General features: G+C 48.4%; 1 protein-coding gene across 2 annotated transcripts in view; it reads right to left on the bottom strand.

Moving 5' to 3' along the window:
• The window catches only part of Pcnx2 (pecanex 2), a 140,432-nt gene that overhangs the window by 86,106 nt on the left and 33,814 nt on the right, over positions 1-20,512 (bottom strand). For both annotated transcript variants that reach the window (XM_038312855.1, XM_038312854.1), the window contains exons 10-13: positions 14,390-14,535; positions 10,328-10,481; positions 10,170-10,202; positions 3,878-4,049 (exon numbers count right to left, since the gene is read on the bottom strand). In XM_038312855.1, the coding sequence (XP_038168783.1) occupies positions 3,878-4,049; positions 10,170-10,202; positions 10,328-10,481; positions 14,390-14,535 (505 nt within the window). The remainder of the gene's footprint in view (positions 1-3,877; positions 4,050-10,169; positions 10,203-10,327; positions 10,482-14,389; positions 14,536-20,512) is intronic.

Consider the following 20,512-nt stretch of genomic DNA (forward strand, 5'->3'; position numbering starts at 1 on the left):
GAAAAGCAATTTGTTAATGACATGTGTCAGGGCTTTGCTTCACAGGTCTCTCTTCCTTCCCTGCCCCTCCTTCTCCTTCCCTGTCCCTCCTTCCCCTTCCCTGCCCCTCTCTTCTCCTCCCCCGTCTCTTTTTATTCTATTTTGGGAGGATGTTTCTAATTTTTGCTGTCTTTTAAAGCTAGGATCCCATGTAACTCAGACTGGCCTCCAACTTGTTATTTAGCCAACAGCAACGGTGAACTCCTAATCCTAATCCTCCTGCCAAGTGTTAGGGCCACGGGTCTGTCCTATCATGACCAGCACCTTCAAAACTCATTCTACAATTATCTATAAAATATTCTTCCTGAAGCAGCCAGCTCTGAGGGTCCAGGGAGCTGTCTGTGATTTATGAGTGGGAAGCCCTCCAAAACCTCCTTTGCTCATTAACTTCTGGAGCGCTCCGTGACTACCTCTGTATTCCGTAGTCACTCCACTCCACCAAGGCTTATCTGGTGCCTGTGGCTTCCAGGCACCGAGCATCACGCAGGAGTTCAGTGGTGAGAGGCCAGGTGGGGTCTCTGCTTCATCCACTCTGAGAAGACAGGCTGGGGGGAAGACATGACTGAAACAGGACACGCGGAAGCAGGTCACTGTCACATGGGTCAGGTGCCGGGAAGTAAGGGTGGCCAGAGGATGGAAGGCGAAATGTGGGGAAACGGACCATTGAGCAGAACACGGTCAAGAGCTCTAGCCACAGAGAACACCCCAGAACCTATAAGGAAGAGAGGAGCGGAAGCCAAGCTGATGGGAGATCCATTTAGTCAGCACATCCTTGTACCTGTAAGAGATGGAACGAAAATCACTGGCCCACGCTGGTGATCTGTGATGTGGGATTCCCCTCTGGATGCTATGAATATGTTTTATTACTATTGGTTAATAAAGAAGATGATTTGGCCTATGCCAGGGCAGAATATAGCCAGGCTTGGAAAGATATTTTATATATATATATATATATATATATATATATATATATATATATAGAGAGAGAGAGAGAGAGAGAGAGAGAGAGAGAGAGAGAGAGAGTAGGTGGAGTCAGAGAGACCCCATGTAGCTGCTGAAGGAGAAGGGCATGCTGGAGCCTTACTAGAAAGTCACTGCCTCGTTCCAAAACACAGATTAATAGAAATGGGTTAATTTAAGATGTAAGAGTTCATTAATAAGAAACCTGAGCAAACAGACCAAGCAGTGTTGCAATTAACATGGTTTCTGTGTGATTATTCGGGTCTGAGCGGTTGGGAAACAGAAAAGCAGTCTCTGCTTACAAAAGATCTGGGGGAAAAGAAGCTCAGAGCACACAGGGGGATGTGGGGTATAGCAAGGGAGACACCGCATGTGGACACAGATATTGTCTCACTTTCTTTTACGTTCTCTGCCTCTGATACCCAGCTCCTTGTGTGACCTTGAGCCACAGGCTCCAACACTGCTACCTGAAGAAAGAAAATCGACTAACCTTTTGAATTAAATTAAAATCCTGAGGAGTATTCTAACACGTGTTCATGCACCCGGTGACAAGACACCTCTGTCCAAACACCAGCTTCCCCACTGCAGCTGGCAGGACCTTGGGAGGGAGTGGCAAGTGGAGGAGAAAAGGCCCCATGTCTTTCTTGTGGCCTGTGAGGGACTTCAGACAAGGGTAGAGAGAGAGACATCAGCAGGGCTGGGGCACTTGTTCTCACAGGAGGGCCCTAAGCAATCTAATCAGGGCTCTCTTCCTTTTATTCTTCCATGCTTCTGTTTCCTACTTGAACTTGAAGGTCTCCTGATACATGTTCTGTGGCCTTTGGCTTTAGGCTGCTTGGTTCTTCCATGGATGCAACAGGAAGTGAAATTCTGGGCTTGCGCACAAGGTGAATTTTCAGGAGGAAGTGTATGTGTGTGTGCATATGGTGTGTACATGCACATATGTGTGAATTTGTGTGGTATGTTTATGTTTGTGCGTGGGTCTATATATGTATGTATGTGTGGCATGTCTGTATATATGTGTCTGTGTATGTATGTGTGTGTGCGTGCATATGTGCATGTGTGCATATCTGTGTGTCTATGCATGTGTGTGACCATGTGTGTATGTGGGCATGCATCTGTGTTTGTAAAGTCCACTACATATTCAGCAGGAAGAGAAAAGGGAAGGGACCAGGGAGGAAGGAGGTCTGAGGACCACATCCCTATCCAGGTTTTCAACTACACAGGACACAGAGAAAGTTGCTCACATATCGGGGGCCCCTACCCCAGGACCACTGCGGAGATTCCGGAAGCTGTCAGGGAGACCAAGGAAAGGGTGACACTGACTTAAGACTAGGAGAGCTCATCAGGAAATGAACATCTTTATGGCAATGAGAGTCTCTGGGCAGTGACTTTGCCACTGTCAAAATAGGTTTGGGTGGTCACAGTCAGGACATGGTCAAAGGTCGTGACTCCTCCAGGCTGACACAAAAATGCCCAGAGTCTTTGGAGCCACGGATAAACCCTGCGTAGACTTTTCCCAAAGGATAACACTAAGCCAGTATTGGTACAGGGCTCTTTGCTGTATTCCCACATTAATTCCCTTAAAACTACATGAGTTGTGAGGTTGTTCAGTTTTTGCCCCACCCCCTCTCCATTCGGCAGTGTGTTGCTCACTTAGTAAGGTGTGGTGGTTAGCATGGTCAACGTGACAGGTCTGGAATCACCAGCGAGATTACTTAGCCTCTGGGCGTGTCTGTGAGGGACTATGTTGACCAGGTGGAGGTGTGTGGGAAGATCTGTTCTAAAGAGGGAGGTCCATTCCATGGGGTCTTGGGCTGTATGAGATGAGGTAAGCGATCCATCCCTCTTTACTTCCTGACTACGGTTGTGATATATCCGGGTGCTTCAAACCTCCAACCTTGACTTCTCACCACGAGGCTTTGGGTGCGAGCCAAAATAAATCCTTTCTCCCTGAAGCTGGCAATAATAACAACAAAAGAAAGAAAGACAGACAGACAGAAAGAGAAAGACAGAAAGACAGAGAGTGGGGAGGGAGGAAGGAAGGAAGAAACAACGGCGAGCCAGGACCCAAGCACCCAGGGGCTGACTCTAGCTTTGACGACCTTGCCTAGGCAATCAGCAGGGGCTAATCAGCAGGGGCTAATCAGCAGGGGCTCACCTGAGTGGAGTGCTGCTTAGATTCTCAGCCAAGCACAGCCCAGCAGCACAAGCTCGTGGACCGGAGCCGAGACTGGTGCCCATTCAACGCATGATGTCATAGCACCTGGGCTATGCAGAGAGGCCTGAAGCTGTTTCCCAGTGGCCCCCTCACCCCAGCAGGCATCATGGCCAGCATGCTTCCGATGTCACAGGGATGCAGCTTCTTGGTCATAGGTATCAAAGTCCTTTCCAAGAATCCCATTGTTAGGGCTAGAGAGATGGCTCGGCAGGCGAAGTGCTTGTCTTGTAAGCATGAGGACTTGAATTCCATATCCAGAATCAAATCAAAATGAGACACAGTGGCAAGCGCCACCAGGACACCAGAATATGCATTTCCCTAAACTATTAACAACCTCCAACACTGAAGTTTTTCCCTTGTAATTCTAGGTTCCGGGAGGTGGAGACAGCCCTAGCTTGCTTATTCTAAATTAGTGAGAGACTCTAATTAAAAATTACGAGGTGGATAGTGCCTGAAGAATGACAGCTGAGTAGTCCAGTCCCCCCTTGCTATCTTGGGGTTCATAGGCTTCCATAGACACAAGTCAATAGGATAATACTTAGCTCTTCCCATCAGTAACCAAGTGTGCCGGCTTTTCCCATTAGGGGTACCAAAGAAAAAGGGGAGACATACCTTCCCTTCCCAAGGCTCTTTCCCATAATCCCCAAACTCACTCACCTATTAAGTGGTCCCTGACTGATTGCAGGGTCTCAGGGGAGAAGAGCTTCAGGCCATATACGACATAGCTGGGAGGGTGCCTGGCTTTGGCCCCTGCATCAAGAAGCAAAATAAGGCCACACAGCATACAGAAATAGATTGGTCTGCTATAGGCTATGATTTGGTTGTGTCCCTAGAAAACAAATACAATTTCCAGGTTGTACTCATTGAGAAGAATCAAACACCTCATAATACAACTGACACTACCCAACACCCGTCCTCACCCCAACACCCATTGTCACCCCAACACCCATCATCACCCCAACACCCATCATCACCCCAATACCTGTCCCACCCCAACACGCATCCCCACCCCAACACCCATCGCCACCCCAACACCCATCCCCACACCAATACCCAACCCCACCCTGCTGTAATTTTACAAGCTCAAAATTTCAGGAAGAGAAAGTGGGGAGACAAATAGACAGAGCTAAAGTAATGCTTAATGCTTATTTTGCCGAACCAGAATGAAAATATCAAAGGGAATGTTGCCATCTAAGTCCAACAAGATTTCCCTAAAAATGTAATTACTACCCCTGCTCCCCCGAGAAAACCTGTCTAACGCAACGCTTTCCATTCTCCTCGCTCTTCTCAGGGGCAGGGTTCCTTGAAACCTTTGTTTGTGGTTGTGTCCATTTAACGTGGGTTCCCTATCAACAAGACGCGTGTGGGGCTTTAACTCTCTCGTGACAGGAAGCAAGCCGTGGAGGAAAAGGCTGTGAAGGCCAGAGAGGCAGGCCTCAATACGGCAGAACAGTTGCCTCCCTTGACTAAAAAAGCATGCTACCCGAGGGGAATCAAAGCCTTTGCAGACCTCATCCTGGCCCTCAAAATACTGCTAAAATGGCACAGTGGGTAAAAGTGCTTGCTGTACAAGATGGACCAGAGTTCCATCCCAGACACTCACGTCCAGGTAAAGGAGAGAGTCAACTCCACAAGGCTGTCGTTCTCTGACCCCCATGCGTGCACCATAATGTGTGTGTGTGTGTGTGTGTGTGCGCGCGCGCACGCGTGCGTGCACACACACACACACACACCATGCATACATGCTCAATAATAATAGAAGTTTAAAATATTTTTAAATAAGGAATGGGATATTGCGCCATGGGCTTTCCAGGGCAAAACCCAGCAAAACTCCCACATCATTGAAATAAATGCACAACTCATAAGATCTGAGAAGCCAACAATGAACCAGGTGGAGAGTGTGCTTTGCAATTCATGAGCCACCTTGTGCGCAAGAAGCAGAGGGAGATCGGTGTGGTCTCAGACTGGTGTTTTTAGCCACAGCCTTGAAAGTGCTATATTTAGAAAGGGAATTTAAATTGACACTGCCTCCAAAATAGAAATGGTTCTATTCTAAGACCATCTTTCAACAGGACAATACCAGTGTCTGTCACGGAGACTGGCTGCCTTTGGTCCTGAGGCCAGGTTCAGTCTTTAAAAAAATTGTTGCACTGGCAGGGAATTTTCTTCAGAATCCAAGTAGGTCATGGATTAATAAATACAAGAGAATTTTCCTTTGCATTAAAAAATAATAAGACCAAAGTCAGAATGAAATCTAAACGCCCTTACTAAGTAAACGGCAAAATAAATTAGCTGGTATAAATAGCGGTGTGGTGTATTAGAGCACACGCATGGGAGACATTTCCTCAAAATGACGTGGTTTAAGAAACATAATTAAGCAACTATCATTTGTTCTGGTTCTTTCTCCTATCAAAAGACTAATGGGCTGCAGGGATGGCTCAGTCAGTAAAATGTTTGCCTTGCAAGCCCGAGGAGCTCAGTTCAAGCCCCAGAACCCATTGTTGTAGCATGCCTACAATCTTAGTGCCAGGAAGGTGGAGACAGGCAGGTCCCCAGGGCTTGCTGGTCAGCTTGGCAAACTCCAAGTCAGTGACAAACTACTCCAAGCCCCTCATGCACACCCCAAAATCAAGGTGGTCCAGTCCTTTGACCTATAGATGCACACGTGTACACCTGTACATGCACGGGTGAGCTTGTGTGAACACACACAGACACATTCATGTGCATTAAAATATATTCTCTGGCCTTGAACAATATGAAACGCCCTCAGACATCTTTCAGGAGCTTTATCAGAAATGTGAACATGTCTTCCGGGTTGCTAATTTACAAAACCAAACACAGCCCCTACAAAGGGCTTGCCTTTGCTACTATGATCATGCATCCTGTGTTTGGGATCCCAGAGCCATCCTCAGCACAGCACACAAGACACTCTATCCTCCCCAAGTCCCCAGAGTGCTCCCCGGTGAAATTCCATGCTCCCCCATTGCTGAGTGCACATCTGCACCAGCCATCCAATCCCCAAGTCTTCAATAGGAAAATCTCACCCACTCCTCCAGGTGAAAGCCAATCATAGTCTCTTAAAAGTTCATTCAGTTCCCTCAGTCCAGTCTGGCTATAACCTAAACTTCCACAGTGGGTCCTCTGGCTGGGAGCATCCTTACAGTGGGTCCCCTGGCTGGGAGCATCCTTGAGGCTGCTGTCAAAACGAATGCTGACCTTGGGTGCACACAGGTTTCCCATCAGCCCCACCCACCATCAACACTGCAGCAGACTGTTCACAGAGCAGTTTAGAAAATCCATAGAGAAATGAGGATCCCAGGTGGGGAAGGGGGTTGGGCTAAGTGACCAGAACCCTGCTCACTTTTTACACACAAAGTAGCTCATGAATTGCAAAGCAGACTCCTCTCTGAATTCATTTTGGTTGGTGTTTTTGGACCTGATGAATTGCACATTGATTAACAAGATGTGAATTCTTGCCTGACTCTCATTCTGGAAAAACTGCATTGCAGGAGAAAATGCCTCTGCCTCATCCTTCTCTTCCTCATCAGAGTTTCTCGAGCCCAGCTCAAACCAGCTGAATGTCCTTAGAAATCCCAGTAAGCAAACTGACAGCCACAGTGAACACGGGTGGATGTCTGACTACAGTTCACTGTGACAGTATGAAAAACTACATCCCCCCCCCGTCTCCCCGTGGCATGCCTTTTCCCTGTGACATGCCTCCCTGTGGCATGCCTTCTCCCTGTGACATGCCTGCTTGGATCCTGGGATGGTAGCTTGGTCAGACAATACGACTCCAGCTCAACATAGCAACATGGGGGTCATGATAATGACAACCTCAAATTTATCTGACTCGTGAGGTTTGTTTGTTGCTCATTCCTCCCCATAGTCTTAGCATGCTTTGTATCACATCCCAAAATCCATGCAGGGAAGGAATTGTATATGTGTAAGCATGCTTGTGTGTGTGTGTGTGTGTGTGTGTGTGTGTGTATAATATGTGTTCGTATGTACAAGTTTGTATGGGTGTATACACATGACCCTTCAGAGCTGCACCCCTGTCCCAGGTTTCTGAGGGCATTCGCAACACTACATCTTAATGCTCTAATTATGCTGCCCCTAGTGATCCTGATGCTGAGTCCCTCAAATAAAAAATGTACCACACAAATCAATTACAGGGAACAGGAATTTAACAGGACAGCATCTGCCACCGCGATGACCACCAGTTCAAAGCCTTTCTTAATTATGATGAGCTAGCACAGATTAAAGATCAGTCTTAAACCCTGGATATGAATTTTTTTAAATGCACAATGGTGGAAAAATAGTTTTCCCCCATTGGAGAGATTTTTCAGAGCCCATGAATGTGTGTGTGTGTGTGTGTGTGTGTGCACATGTGTGCATGTGCATGCATGTTTGGGGGCTGCTGTGACAGAGGCAGGAAGGGTAAAAGGCACACGGCTATAACTGGCACCTGAATCAGCACCCAGTGGACCCTGACCACTGGGGCACCAGGGCCAGAAGAAGCTATGTGTACCTAGGAGTTGGAAGATCCTGGGCCACTAGTGGGCTGGTCTGAGTGAGCACAGACTCTCTTATTGGGATAAAGCATAAAGGGCACCTGAACCAGAGGAATAAGAGCAGACTGGCTTCATACACAGAGTTTCCATGTGGGGACATGAAAATAAAAGCCATAGTGGGAAACAAACTCATACCCGTTAGAACGGCATTTACCACAAAAGGGAAAGATAAGTTTTAGCCAGGACACGGAGAAAGGAGACCCCTGGTGGTGTACTAGGAATGGTTCTGCCATTAAGAAAGGTGAGAAGTTCTTTAAAAAAGTACAAACAGTAGATGAGAGTCCCTGCCTTGAAAGTAGAGGACTTGGGTTTGAGTCACCAGAACCCACATAAAAAGTGGATGTGCAGCAGGAGTGTTTGCAAGCCAAGTGCTCTTACAGGGGATACGCAGCAGACAGAAGAGCCTCCAGCTACCCTGGCACGTCCATCAGGGGAAACATGACAGAGATCCTGGCTCAAGCAAAGCAGAAGGCAAGGGCCAGCATCTAGATTATGCTTTGGCCTCTACATACACGATATGCACCTGAACAAGCACATGCGTGATGTGAGATTCCCCACAGTATGCTGTGAATGTTTTATTACCATTGATTAATAAAGAAGCTGCTTTGGCCTAGAGCAGGGCAGAATATAGGTAGGTGGGAAAACTAAACTGAATGCAGGTAGAAAGAAGGTGGAGTCAAGCAGAGGCCATGAGGCTGCCAAAGGAGAAAGACACTGGAACCTTACTGGTAAGCCACAGCCTTGTGCCAATACATAGATTAAGAGAAAGGGGTTAATTTAAAATTTAAGAGCTAGGTAGGAATACGCCTAAGCCATTAGCCAAGGAGTGTTGTAATTAATATAGTTTCTGGGTCTGGGCGGCTGGGAAGTGAAAGTGCAGTGTCTGCTTGCACATGTGTGTGCTTGGTCATGCACATGTGTACTCGTGTGCACATGCGCACATGCACACACACACACGTACAGAGAGGGGGGGGAGAAAGAGAGAAGCTGGAAAGATGGTTCAGCAGTTAAGAGCTCTTGCTTCTCTTCCAGAGGACCTGAGTTCACTTTCCAGCACCCACATCAGGCCATTCGACTACTTAGAACTCCATCTCTAGAGGATTGGATGCCCTCTTCTGGCCTCCACAGGCATGTATACACATGTTGCATACACTCACATAGATGCACACATACATACAAATAAGTACTTTTAAAAATACAAGCCAGGTTGTGGCGGCACACAACTTTAATCCCAACACTCAGAGGGCAGAGGCTGGTGGAGCTCTGAGTTTGAGGCCAGCCTGGTCTATAGAGTGAGTTTCAGGACAGCCAGGATACACAGAGAACCCCTTTCTCAAAATAAACCAAAAAACCCCAAGCAAACAAAGATAAAATAATAATAATGTATACACACACACACATGAAATACCATTTAGCCTTGCAAAGCTGGGCAATCCTGTCATGCGTGAACAGGAATGATCTTGGTGGAGAACATTGTGCAAAGAGAAACATGCCAGGTATGGAAGGAGGAATACCTGATGACCCCAATGACCAATACTGGAGGAAAATGACCAAGTCTAAGTCACAGCAAAATGAGCAAAGTGGTAGGAGCTAGGGAACAGGAAGCGGGTAGGGAGGGCGGGTAGGAGGGAACACAGAGTCGGGCACATGGGGGTCAGTAAGTTTTGTAGATCTGTTACAGAGTACAGTGATGGTGCTATTATTAATAATTACATAGGGTGCTCTTGGAAATCAAGGAGAGTGAGCTGTAAATATTCTCATCAGAAAAAGTATATGATATGACAAGACGAATGAACTTGACTTAATCCCTCCATCATGTATATGTGACCAGATTATAACTTACCCCCAAAATATATGTAAGAGTGTTTTTGAACACACACAGTTTATGACTACATACTAAGAACACGTGAGGAGCAATTGCTAGGTGTCAGCCAGTGTCAGAAGCAATTTACATGCAATGTTCATTCAATCCCCATCGACGTTAATCAGCTTTATTCGCACATAAGGAAAGTGGGAAATATAGAGGACTACCATGATGCTCAGCATAAGATAGGCAAGGGGATAAGTGGGAAGCAAAGGCAGACATCAGATGGCAGCCTGTGGATCAAGCTGTGTCTTTTCCTATAAGAGCCTGGAGGACAAAAGTGACCTATCACACAGGGTCCGCCCCATGCCTGAGCTGCCCCTCCTCCAATGCCAATGCACCAAGCACTTAGATCCAGCCAGAGCTTTGTGCCATGCACTTGGGTATCCATCCACTGCTTCTACTCCTGCATCCAAGATACAGACACAGAAGCAAATGTGACCCTTTGAGTAGACGTGGGCATCACCCTGTTTTCAATGCAAGCGGATGAGACAAGCTACGGGCCTGCACTTACGTGTATTGGTGAGGCAGGGTCAGGTTGGACGCTCTAAAACACAAACCAGAGGGCCTGGGTCACCTTGTGATTGCAAGGCTATGCTAGTGACAGCAACATACCCACACACACCTGCCCCCTATTTCCCACCCTGCCCCACACAGAGGATGGGATCTTGCCTTGAGCAGGGAGTACTGGCAGCTGGCCATAACGAGGCAGAAGAGCAGGACCCACAGGTCTCTACAGAAGCCACGATTCAGCGTCAGAAAGCCCAGGAGGGAAACCAGAACGCTGAGAAGAATCGCCACCACGTTCTCCTTCACATCTTCAGTTCTGTGCAAAGCACACAAACAAGCACGGAGTGAGACCTCCACCCCTGTCGTTAGTGAGGCAAGCTTTCCTGCACTCACCTCTAGACTGACTGACAGCCAGCTCAGAGGGCCTGTGCTGTGCCAGCCCCTGCATCAATTCAGTCTTGTGCTGGTCAACAAGGTTCTGATGCTGGCCCTCGGTGTTTGTTCTTGGAATAAATGACACAGGACCCCACTGACTTCCCTGGCCATTGCACCGGCCTCCCTAGGAGGAGGCGGCCAGGGATTTCAACCACAGCCTGGAATGTTTCAGAACTCCATGGGCAACTCTCAGCGAGGGCTGGGGAAGAGTGCATTGACATCGGGATAACTGTTTCCAGACTGATCTCCCCTGAAGTCGGTTTGCTGCCCTACTCCAGGAGCAGGAAGCTTCAGAGGGAGATATGATCCTCCCTCCCCACCACGAGCCGGACAGTCCAGGGAGCCTCCAGGGAGCCTCACTGGGTAAGCTGTGAGTCTACAGTCTTGCTGGGTGATTTTGTTATGGCGTCCTCCATGAGATAGAAGATGCAGTGGGGCCCTCATCCAGACATGAGGTCCTATCAAGAGGGTGTGAGAACATGTGAGGGGCCCTTTAGAGCGTTGTTAAAGGGGGGGTTGATGAGCTAAGTCAACCAACCAAGGTAGGGTGGTGGTGGTGGGATCTACAATGGGAGGGGCTGAAAGAGGAAGAAAGGTAACGAGCCAAAATACTACAGACAGCCATGGAAGGACTGAGGGATCATTCGATCGGTTGCGGGAGGGTACAGGCTAGCTATAAAAGATGAGCAAGGGAGACGGTGGGACAGAACTAAAGGGAGATCACCAACTCCAGTTGGAATGGGACTGATGGATCATGCGACCAAACCCGTCTCTCTGAATGTGGCCAACAGCCGGGGCTGACTGAGAAGCAAAGGACATTGGCGCTGGGCTCTGATTCTTCTGCATGGACGGGCTCTGTGGGAGCCTTCTCAGCTTGGTCGATCACCTTCCTGGACCTGGGGGGAGTTGGGAGGACCTTGGACTTAGCATAGAGTGGGGAACCCTGATGGCTCCTTGGCCTTGAGAGGGAGGGAGGGGAGGTATGGGTGGAGGGAAGGGGAGGGAAGGGGAAGAAGGAGGGGCGGGAAGGGGGAGGAGGAGCGGAGGGAGGGGGAGGAGGAGGGAAGGAGATGGAAATTTTTAAATATAAAAAAAATAAACCATGAGAAAGAAAAAAAAACAAAAACAAAAAAAAAATGAGCAAGGATGGGACCATGACTTCAGAAGCACGTGACCATGACAGGACACCAAATGCACGGTAGGACATTGGGGGCCTGGCCAAAATGGAGATGGGTGGTTGGTGCGGCAGAGGAAAGACATGGGTCCTTCATGAGAATTCTAAGTACATTTCATAACTGAGCAGTGTTTACTCATGTACAATCTGTCTTTACCCACTAAACAGTGATGGTTCTATGCTGCGCACCGTGCCCTCGTCTGCGCTCTATGCACTATAATACAGTTCACGAGCTTCAGGCAAGGGGCTGGAGGTTGAAATACACACACGAGACAGACAGACACACGGACTTCCAATCACTGGTACAAAGCCCTCTCTTTAATGGCATCATGGAGGCTTAAATACCCAGCAGTCAAGTGGGCCAACAGGTGAAAACCCCATCCTCTGATCCTCTAGGCAAGGCACAGCTTTTAGTAATTCTAATCAGAAGGCGCTTGCAGGGAAGAGCAGCTGGAGGCCAGGACTCCAATTGGTCCCAACAGTTCTAGGTAGGGATAGTTGGCTACCTTGTCCCTGGAGACAATCACAAATCCTTTATTTTTTAGTTATGTGTATGCATGTGTCTATGTATGGGTGTGTGCACACGTGTGTACAGGTGCCTATGGAGGCCAGAGGAGGATGTCGGATCCGAACTCAGGTCCTCATGCTTTGTCCACTGAGCAATCTCCCTAGTCCTGTAGCCACAACTTCTGACATTAGTGGTGTCCCTCTGTGTCTGGGTCCTCTGCTTTGGGACCCGCTATGTTTGCTCTTGTTCCCTGTGAAGGCAGACACCATGGCTGTGGCATTCATTAACACCTCAGTGCACAGCAGAAGCCTGACATGGGGCGGGTACCCAGCAAACAATTGATGGAGGGATGAACAAGATGCTGAGATAAAGCAGATATTACAGCTTCTTATTTTAGATGCTGACAAACAAGACAGCGGAAGGTAAGGCTTGGGTGCTTTCCGAAAGGGTAAGGGTGGGGCGGGAGACAAGAGGGAGGCAGGAGCATGGGCGTGGCTGCAAACACCTGAGAAGGACGGCTGGGGGACCAAAGGTGAAGGGGAGGCTGCAGCCATGGGTGTCAGGAAGCAACCATGTCAGGAGACAAAGGAGTTGAGGATGGGGTCCACAGCACAGGGTGAGGGCCTCAGCCTAGGGGTGCACAGTATGGCTACCTCTGTCCCCACAGTGCACAAGCTCAGCTCAGCTCCTTCCTGGAAAGCCTGGCAGCCCGACTATCACACATCCTTCCTTCCTTCCTTCCAGCTTTACCCTCTCGCAGGTCAAGCTTTCCCACCCATGGGAGATTCAACGACACCTCCCACTAAGTATTGGAGGTAACTTATGGAAACCTTTGGAAATAAAAACTCCGATGTCGTCATACACAAACCCTCGGGGAAAGCGCCTGCCCTCATGTTCAGTCCCTGGGACCCACGCGGTGTAAGGAGAGAAATGACGCCTGCGGGTTGTGCTCGGGCCTCTACATGGGCACTGTGGCAGGCAGGCGTGGGTACATGCAACACACACACACACACACACACACACACACACCTATAAAGAGATTTGTTTTCATATGAGGGGTTGTTAACAAAACCTATTCCTTTCTACAGAAAAATAACGTAGTATTTTTTTAAGGCCTCATCTACCAGAATACATTATCTAGGATTTCCCGCCATGTGTTCCACATTCTGCTCATGCGCAGGCCCTACGGTAACACTGTATTGTTATTACAACATTATTCCCTGACTTGTGGGTGCTGAAATTTACTGCTGTAATTTTGCAAGACTATTGGTTTTTGACGGGTTTTTTTCTTCTGCTTGTGATCACACCATTTAAGACACGACCACACCGTTACGGTAACAAGTAGTCACTGGGGGACAGACAGCAGCTAGATAGCCCTGCCACTGCCCCAGAGGCTGGCACTGAGCTCTGAACAGACCCTGCTGTGTGAGCATTAGCGAGCATACCATCAATTTTTAAACCAATCCCCACCAGAACCACAGCCTCTGAAAACCCTAATATTGTGTCCCCCTCCCCAGTTCTGACAGGGGAGCCCACAAACAGGCAGTCCCCACTCTAAGATTATCTTCATTACCATAGCAAACTGGAACCTCCCTGCCATGCCTACCCAGGCTCCATATCTTCAGCCACAAAGCGTTTTATTCTAGGGGGCAACGAGGGAAGGGCCTAAAGGAGAGCAGCATCAACTTGGTGTACAGCAGAGGGGAGAGAGAAGCAGGAACCCAAGCTGTGCAGAGGACAGGTAAACACCACCCCACTTTTCCTCCCGTCTGTCCCAGGGCCACAGCTGGCCAGGCAAGACCGGCCTCCTGCTCCGGAAACTGAACATAGCTACTAGAACAGGGCCGGGCATGAGCAGACCAGAGCAGACTGTTCCCCAGGCAAGCCCGTAAGCTACTCCATCCTGTCCAATCATTGCTTCCCATGGCAACTGTGAAATCCAATGTCTAAGCCTCTGGGGTTCACAGGAAAGTGGGGTGTAGGCTGGAGACAATCCAGGGAACCTTAGCAAGCAGCCATGCACATTCTAGGGGCGGTGGAGTATGAGCATGCGCCCTGGTGTCTTCCCTTGTCTTCTGGCCACGCCCATGCCTGCCTGAGCGCTTACCGATCCAGTAGCGCCAACAAGGTGAGTCGGTCATACCAGACTTTTATCCACTTCCCCGGGAAAATGATGAATTTGTAAAACTGCTCTCGGTTAAACCTTCCTGGCGCCGAGGAACGCGATGAGTCTTCCAGGTCCTGGCTCACATGCTTCGCACCCCAGAAACAGAACAGACGAGAGGCAGAAAAGAGGGTTACTGTGATATGCCCTTGTCACAGAAACATCTCATAGTTTAAAAGCACGAGGGCGGGGTGGGGGGGGTGGGCTGCAGAGAGGGCTCAGCGGCTAAAAGTGTTGTCTGTTCTTGCAGGATTGGGGTTCAGTGCCTAGCACCCTCATAGAGCCCCATAACTGTCCAGTTCAGAGGCTCTGAAGCCCTGAGTTAACTCTAGTACTGAAACAACATCTAAACCAAGACACAAAAAACATGATCAAATTCTGAAACCAAACTATTTTGCTTAAAAGGCCCAGTCTAAGACATGAATAATGATTAAATTACACCAATTTCATGAAGATGCTGTCGCCGAGATCCTGGCACTCGCCATTTAAAACACTTGTTCATTAAGTTAAGGCATGCCTGGGAAATAATTATTGTGTAAGACAAGAGTCAAAGGGAAATATTTTAAGTGACTTAATTTTTAAATTGTTATTAAATATAATATTGCAGAAAATAGCTGAATTTTACTTCAAATGCTCAGTCAGCAAGGTGTTTGCTGCAGAAGTGTGAAGACCCAAGTTTGCGCCCCATATGTAAAAAGTCAGTCATGATGGTGTGTGCCTGTAACCCCAGCAGGGTGGAGGTGCCAACGGATGGCTGAGGCTCATTGATCAGACAGTTTAGATTACTTGGTGAGTGCCAGGCCACAGAGAGACCCTGTTCAAAAACTAGAGAATGACTGGTTAACCACAGCTGAGATTGACCTCTGGCCTCTGCACATATGAGCATGCGTGAGCACAAACACTTGTGTGTGTGTCTGAGTGTGTGTGTGTGTGTGTGTGACTATAGGTGGGTACACCTGTGTGTGTGTGAGTGCATGTGGGTGCACGTGTGTGTGTGTGTGCATGAGAGTATAGGTGGGTGTACTTGTGTGTGTGTGAGCGTATGTAGGCGCATATGTGTGTGTATCTGAGTGTTTGTGTATGTGAATGCATGTGTGTGTGTGTGTGTCTGAGTATGTGAGTGCAGGTGGATGTGTGTGTTTAAGTATAGATGGATGCACCTGTGTGTGTGAGAGAGAGTGCATGTGGGTGCATTGTGTGAGTGTGTCTGAGTGTGTATGTGTGACTGTAGGTGGTTGCACTTATGTGTGTGAGTGTATGTGGGTGCATATGTGTGTGTGAGTGTATGTGGGTGCATGTGTGTGTGTATGAGTTTATGTGGGTACACGTGTGTGTGTATTTGAGTGTGTGAGTGTAGGTGGGTGCACCTGTGTGTGCGCGAGAGTATGTGGGTGCATGTGTGTGTGTCTGAGTGTGTGTGTAGGTGGGTGCACTTGTGTGTGTGTGTGCGCGCGCGCACACATACATGTATGCTAGTTCTTCAGAGTCTGCATCTAGAAAAGACTTAAAAATGAAGCAGGAAGCAGAGGGGGTGACCACATAGTGACCTCGTGAGGAACAGGAGTTTGGAATAGGAAACTAAGCAGAAGGCCATCCCAGAAGTCTGGAACCCCAGCATTCAGTGAACTACATCTACTTTGTGGTCAGTTCACCAGGGGGCTGCATGGAAGAGTGCCTGCCTCAGGCTGGGTGTGGGGGAGACGAAATCCACAGCTCTCCTGAGGCTTTGGGACCCCTGGGGCCCCTCCTCCCACCCCTGCAGGTTTGTAGCCCTTATTCACACTATGTGGATGCTCCAAATCCCTCAGAGAATTTACCTTAAAGCATCTCTTCACACCTAGCAGAAACAAAAATACACTTTAATCTGGAAGCGTGAGCTTCAATGGGCGTCTCAAAGAATCACACAGATCAAAATCCAAGGCAGGAGCGACACAGAAATAAACAAAAACCATGCCAGCCTATGCTAGGGCCCATAGGCTGTCAGACTCCCCACCCCACACACACACATACACACATACATACACATACACGCATACACACACACACACACACACACACACACACACACACCCTGGGTGAGTTTGGGACTTGCAATCATCAATTTCAAGGACAGTTGCTGCTATCTAAGAACCTAGTATGTGTTCAGAGAGGCCCAGATGCTCCTCCCCAGACCCCTGCAGACTCTGCCTTCCCTGCAGCATCAAGGTGGACTTGGTAACTCAGCTTAAGGACCAGGATGCTACCCTGAACATAACGTCCTGATGCATATATAAGGCATGGGAAAGGAAAGCCACCCTGTCCCAAGGATAATACTCAGGAGCTAAGGGCAGGACATGCAGTGGGGCTGAGACTCTTGGAGCGACATGTGATCTGGGTTCTTGTCTTAGGGCTTCTACTGCTGTGATGAAGCACATGACCAAGAAAGAAAGTTTGGGAGGAAAGGGCTTATTCTGCATACACTTATCATCAAAGTAAGTAAGGACAAGAATTCATACAAGGCAGGAACCCAGTGGCAGCAACCTGGAGGCAGGAGCTGATACAGAGGCCCTGGGGGATGCTGCTTATTGGCTTGCTCCCATGGTTTTGCTCAGCCTGCTTTTCTACAGAACCCAGAACCACCAGCCCAGTCCTACCCACAATGGGCTAGGCCCTCCCCTATTGATCACTAAATGAGAAAATGTCCTACAGGTTCGCCTACAGCGCAATCTAACGGAGGCATTTTCTCAGTTGAGGCTCCCTCCTCTCAGGTGATTCTAGCTTGTGTCAGGTTGATGTAAAACAAACCAGCCCAGGTCTATTTCAAGACACGGTGCCATCTTGGAAACCACCTGGTGCTGCATCAGCAGGAATTTGTGCAGACGGCCACGGACCTGACTTTGCAGCAAACCTCACGCTCCAGGGTCTTAGCCTCGGTGTTCACTGCGACAGCAGGGGCAAGAAACACATGCACCGGTGACGCAGTGTGCTGTTCTGGTGACGTGGGGTCCAGGGGTGCTGCGTGTCCTGGCCAAGGCTAGGAGGAACTAAAAGACCCCACGGGAAATGGACTGAGCCTGGGGCTCCACACATGTGTAGCTGAAGGGAGCAGAAGTCTGAAGCCAGCCTGATCTACAGAGTGAGTTCCAGGGCAGCCAGGGCTACACAGAGAAGCCCTGCCTTCAAAAATCAAAAGCCAAAACCAACCAAACAAACAAAAAAGAATAGAACTTTAAAAATTGCTTCCCCCAACCTCATACGATCCTTTTACAAATGTGCAAATGTACAAATGTACATATTCAGCAGGAGGCCGAATAGCAGCCTTTATTCGTGGAACAAAACCACAAAATGCAAGCGTGTTATATTTAACTTAAAACAGAAAAGACAGTGTGTTGGTTTGAATAAAAATGGCCCCTGTAGGTCCATAGGGAGTGGCGCTATTAAGGGGTGTGACCTTGTTGGAGTAGGTTGGGTCTTTTTGGAGGAAGGGTGTCACTGGGGGACAAGGGGTGGAGCTTTGAGGTTTCGGAAGCTCAAGCCAGACCCAGCGTCCCTCTCTTCCTGCTGCCTGCTGGTCCAGAATTAGAATTCTCACCTCCTTCTCCAGTACCACGTCTGCCTGCCTGCATGCTGCCATGCTCCTAGCCGTGATGATAACGGACTAAACCTCTGAAACTGTAAGCCAACCCCCAATTAAATGTTTTCCTTTATGAGAATTGCCGCAGTCACAGAGTCTCTTCACAGCAATAGAAACCCCAACTCAATCAGACAGAAACATCTCAATGGATTTGGCTGAGTAACAATAAAACTATGGTAAATTAGTATTTTATGTGACTGTATACTCACAGGTTCTGTCTTTAATTATACTTATGTGTATGTGCACCACGGAATGTGTGTGCAGAGGTCAGAGGACAACTTGTGAGAGTTGCTTCTCTCCTTCCATGATATGGGTCCTGGGAATTGAACTCAGGTCCTCTGGCTTTGCTGTGTGAGCCTTTACCACCTAAGCCATCTTGCAAGCCCCACTTAAGAGTGAAACAAAGGTCACTTATAACGGTGTCTAATCAATCTTTGCAATCTCTGTTCAGCCTTGAGTTTCTGCTGGAGCCAGGATGCCTCTGAGGCTTGTTAGTGCCTCCAACATCCTCAAAGGTCCCTTCACCTCCAGCTCTTCCACCTTCCCAAGCTGTTTCAATGTAATTGGGGAATCTTCTGGGCGTGTAAGAAGGAGAGAACCTGTGCAGGCCTGGGTTGGGAGGGACCAAGTTTCTCAGAGTACACATTCTGCAGAGGCTGCCTGCACCGGGGCTGCGGTGAGAGCCGAGCACAGGCCCTGAGGTGCAGCCGAAAGAGCTCACAGACCTATCTAGGACCTGCTCATGACAAAAGCCCACAGCCAAGGTCCGAGGGCCTCAGAGGTCCAGGAAAGATGGGTGACCTCAAAGAAACAAGTTGAACGGGAGACGCTGTGTGGTGCGTGGTCTTCGGGGAAGGAGGAAAGGGTGCAATCTCTGATGGTAAGTGGGGCAGAGCCAGGCAGAAGCTGCACCCACATCCGCCATACTAAATTTATTTATTTTTATTGTATGTGTTTGGGTGTTTTACCTGCCTGTATATTTGTGCACTCTGTGTATGCCGGGTGCCTGTGGAATTGGAGAAAGGCAGTTGTGAGAGACCATATGGGTGCTAGGAATCAAATCCAGGTCATCTGTAAGAGGAGCCAGTGCTCCTAACCACTGAGTCATCCATCATTGATTTATTTTTTTAAGTTAGCATACAAGGTATTGAATATCCTTTTAGCATATCCAACAACGTGATCTTCAGTGGTTTTCCCTCACGCCTCATTTCTTCCTTCCTCCCCTATTCTTCTCCTCTTCGTGTCCTATTGGTTCTTCTGGTGACCCCCAGTCCTTCCTTATCACCTGTTTGGTCCCTCCCATGCTGTCCTTTAGTTTCATGACTAATACCCCCCCACACACACATACACACATCTAAATATTAGACACTGGAATTTGCTTATGAGAGAAAATGTGTTATTCTTGTCTTTGAGTCTAGTTATTTCCATCCATTTTCTTGAAAATTTCACTTTTTTATAGATACATAAAACCCTATTGTATGTGTGTACCACATTGTCATTATCTCTTGATGGACACCTCAGTTGTTCTGTTCCCAGCTGCTGTCAACAGAGCAGCGATAAACAGGGATGAGCAAGTGTCTCTGTGGTGGGATGTGGAGTCCTTTGGGTCCATGCCCACAACAGAAATGAGTGCTCTTTTTAAAATGTTCAGTGTTAGTTAGAGGTGTGGGGGGGGGGGGCATGGGTGGAGTGGGGCGGGTATGTAAAAGTTTCTGCAGGTGGGAGCATCAAACGCCCTGGAGCTGGAGTTACAGGAGGTCGGAAGCCATGGATGCTGGGAACTGCACATGTATCCTACGCAGAAGCAGTGTGTGTTCTTAGATGCTGAGACTTCTCTCCAGCCCCTACTTCTAATTTTAAAGGGAATTCCACAGTGAAATCCCGTACGTGTGCCCTCGTTTGCACGCCCACCAGCAGGGAAGCCTTGCCACGTTTCCTGGCGGCCATCCTGACTGTGGTGAGGAGGGTCTCAGAGCAGTTTTATTTTGATGACTAGGGATGTTGAACACATGGTAAAATCATTTTTGGTCATTTGTGTTTCTTCTTTTGAGAACTGTCTGTCCTCAGTGCCAATAGGGTATTATATGACTTCTTCGAGAAATTTTTACAAAGCCATCTTAAAAACCAAATATAAAACCATATTAATTTTGCAAAGGCAAGGCACTTTAGAAGGAATGGAAGCATTGCCAGGAGGAAGGCAAACATGGAAGCTAAGAAATTTCACATGAACTTGAGCTTATCCCATCTGTAATCCTCTCTACTAAGTCTGAGCCAGAGGAAGTTCACTCTTCTTGGAAGTCAACTCCAGGAATTCCTTCCCCTAAAAAGCCTTCCCTGTCCCCTACTCCCTAAGGCCCAGGCAGCCATTGCAGCTCATAGGCAGGCCTCTGTCTGTGTCCAGCTTTCCCTGATGCTGCTGCCTGGGAATCCTCGCTCTGGCTCCCTCGAGCCTC

Source organism: Arvicola amphibius, chromosome 15 (assembly GCF_903992535.2).
Source record: "Arvicola amphibius chromosome 15, mArvAmp1.2, whole genome shotgun sequence".
NCBI lineage: Eukaryota > Metazoa > Chordata > Mammalia > Rodentia > Cricetidae > Arvicola > Arvicola amphibius.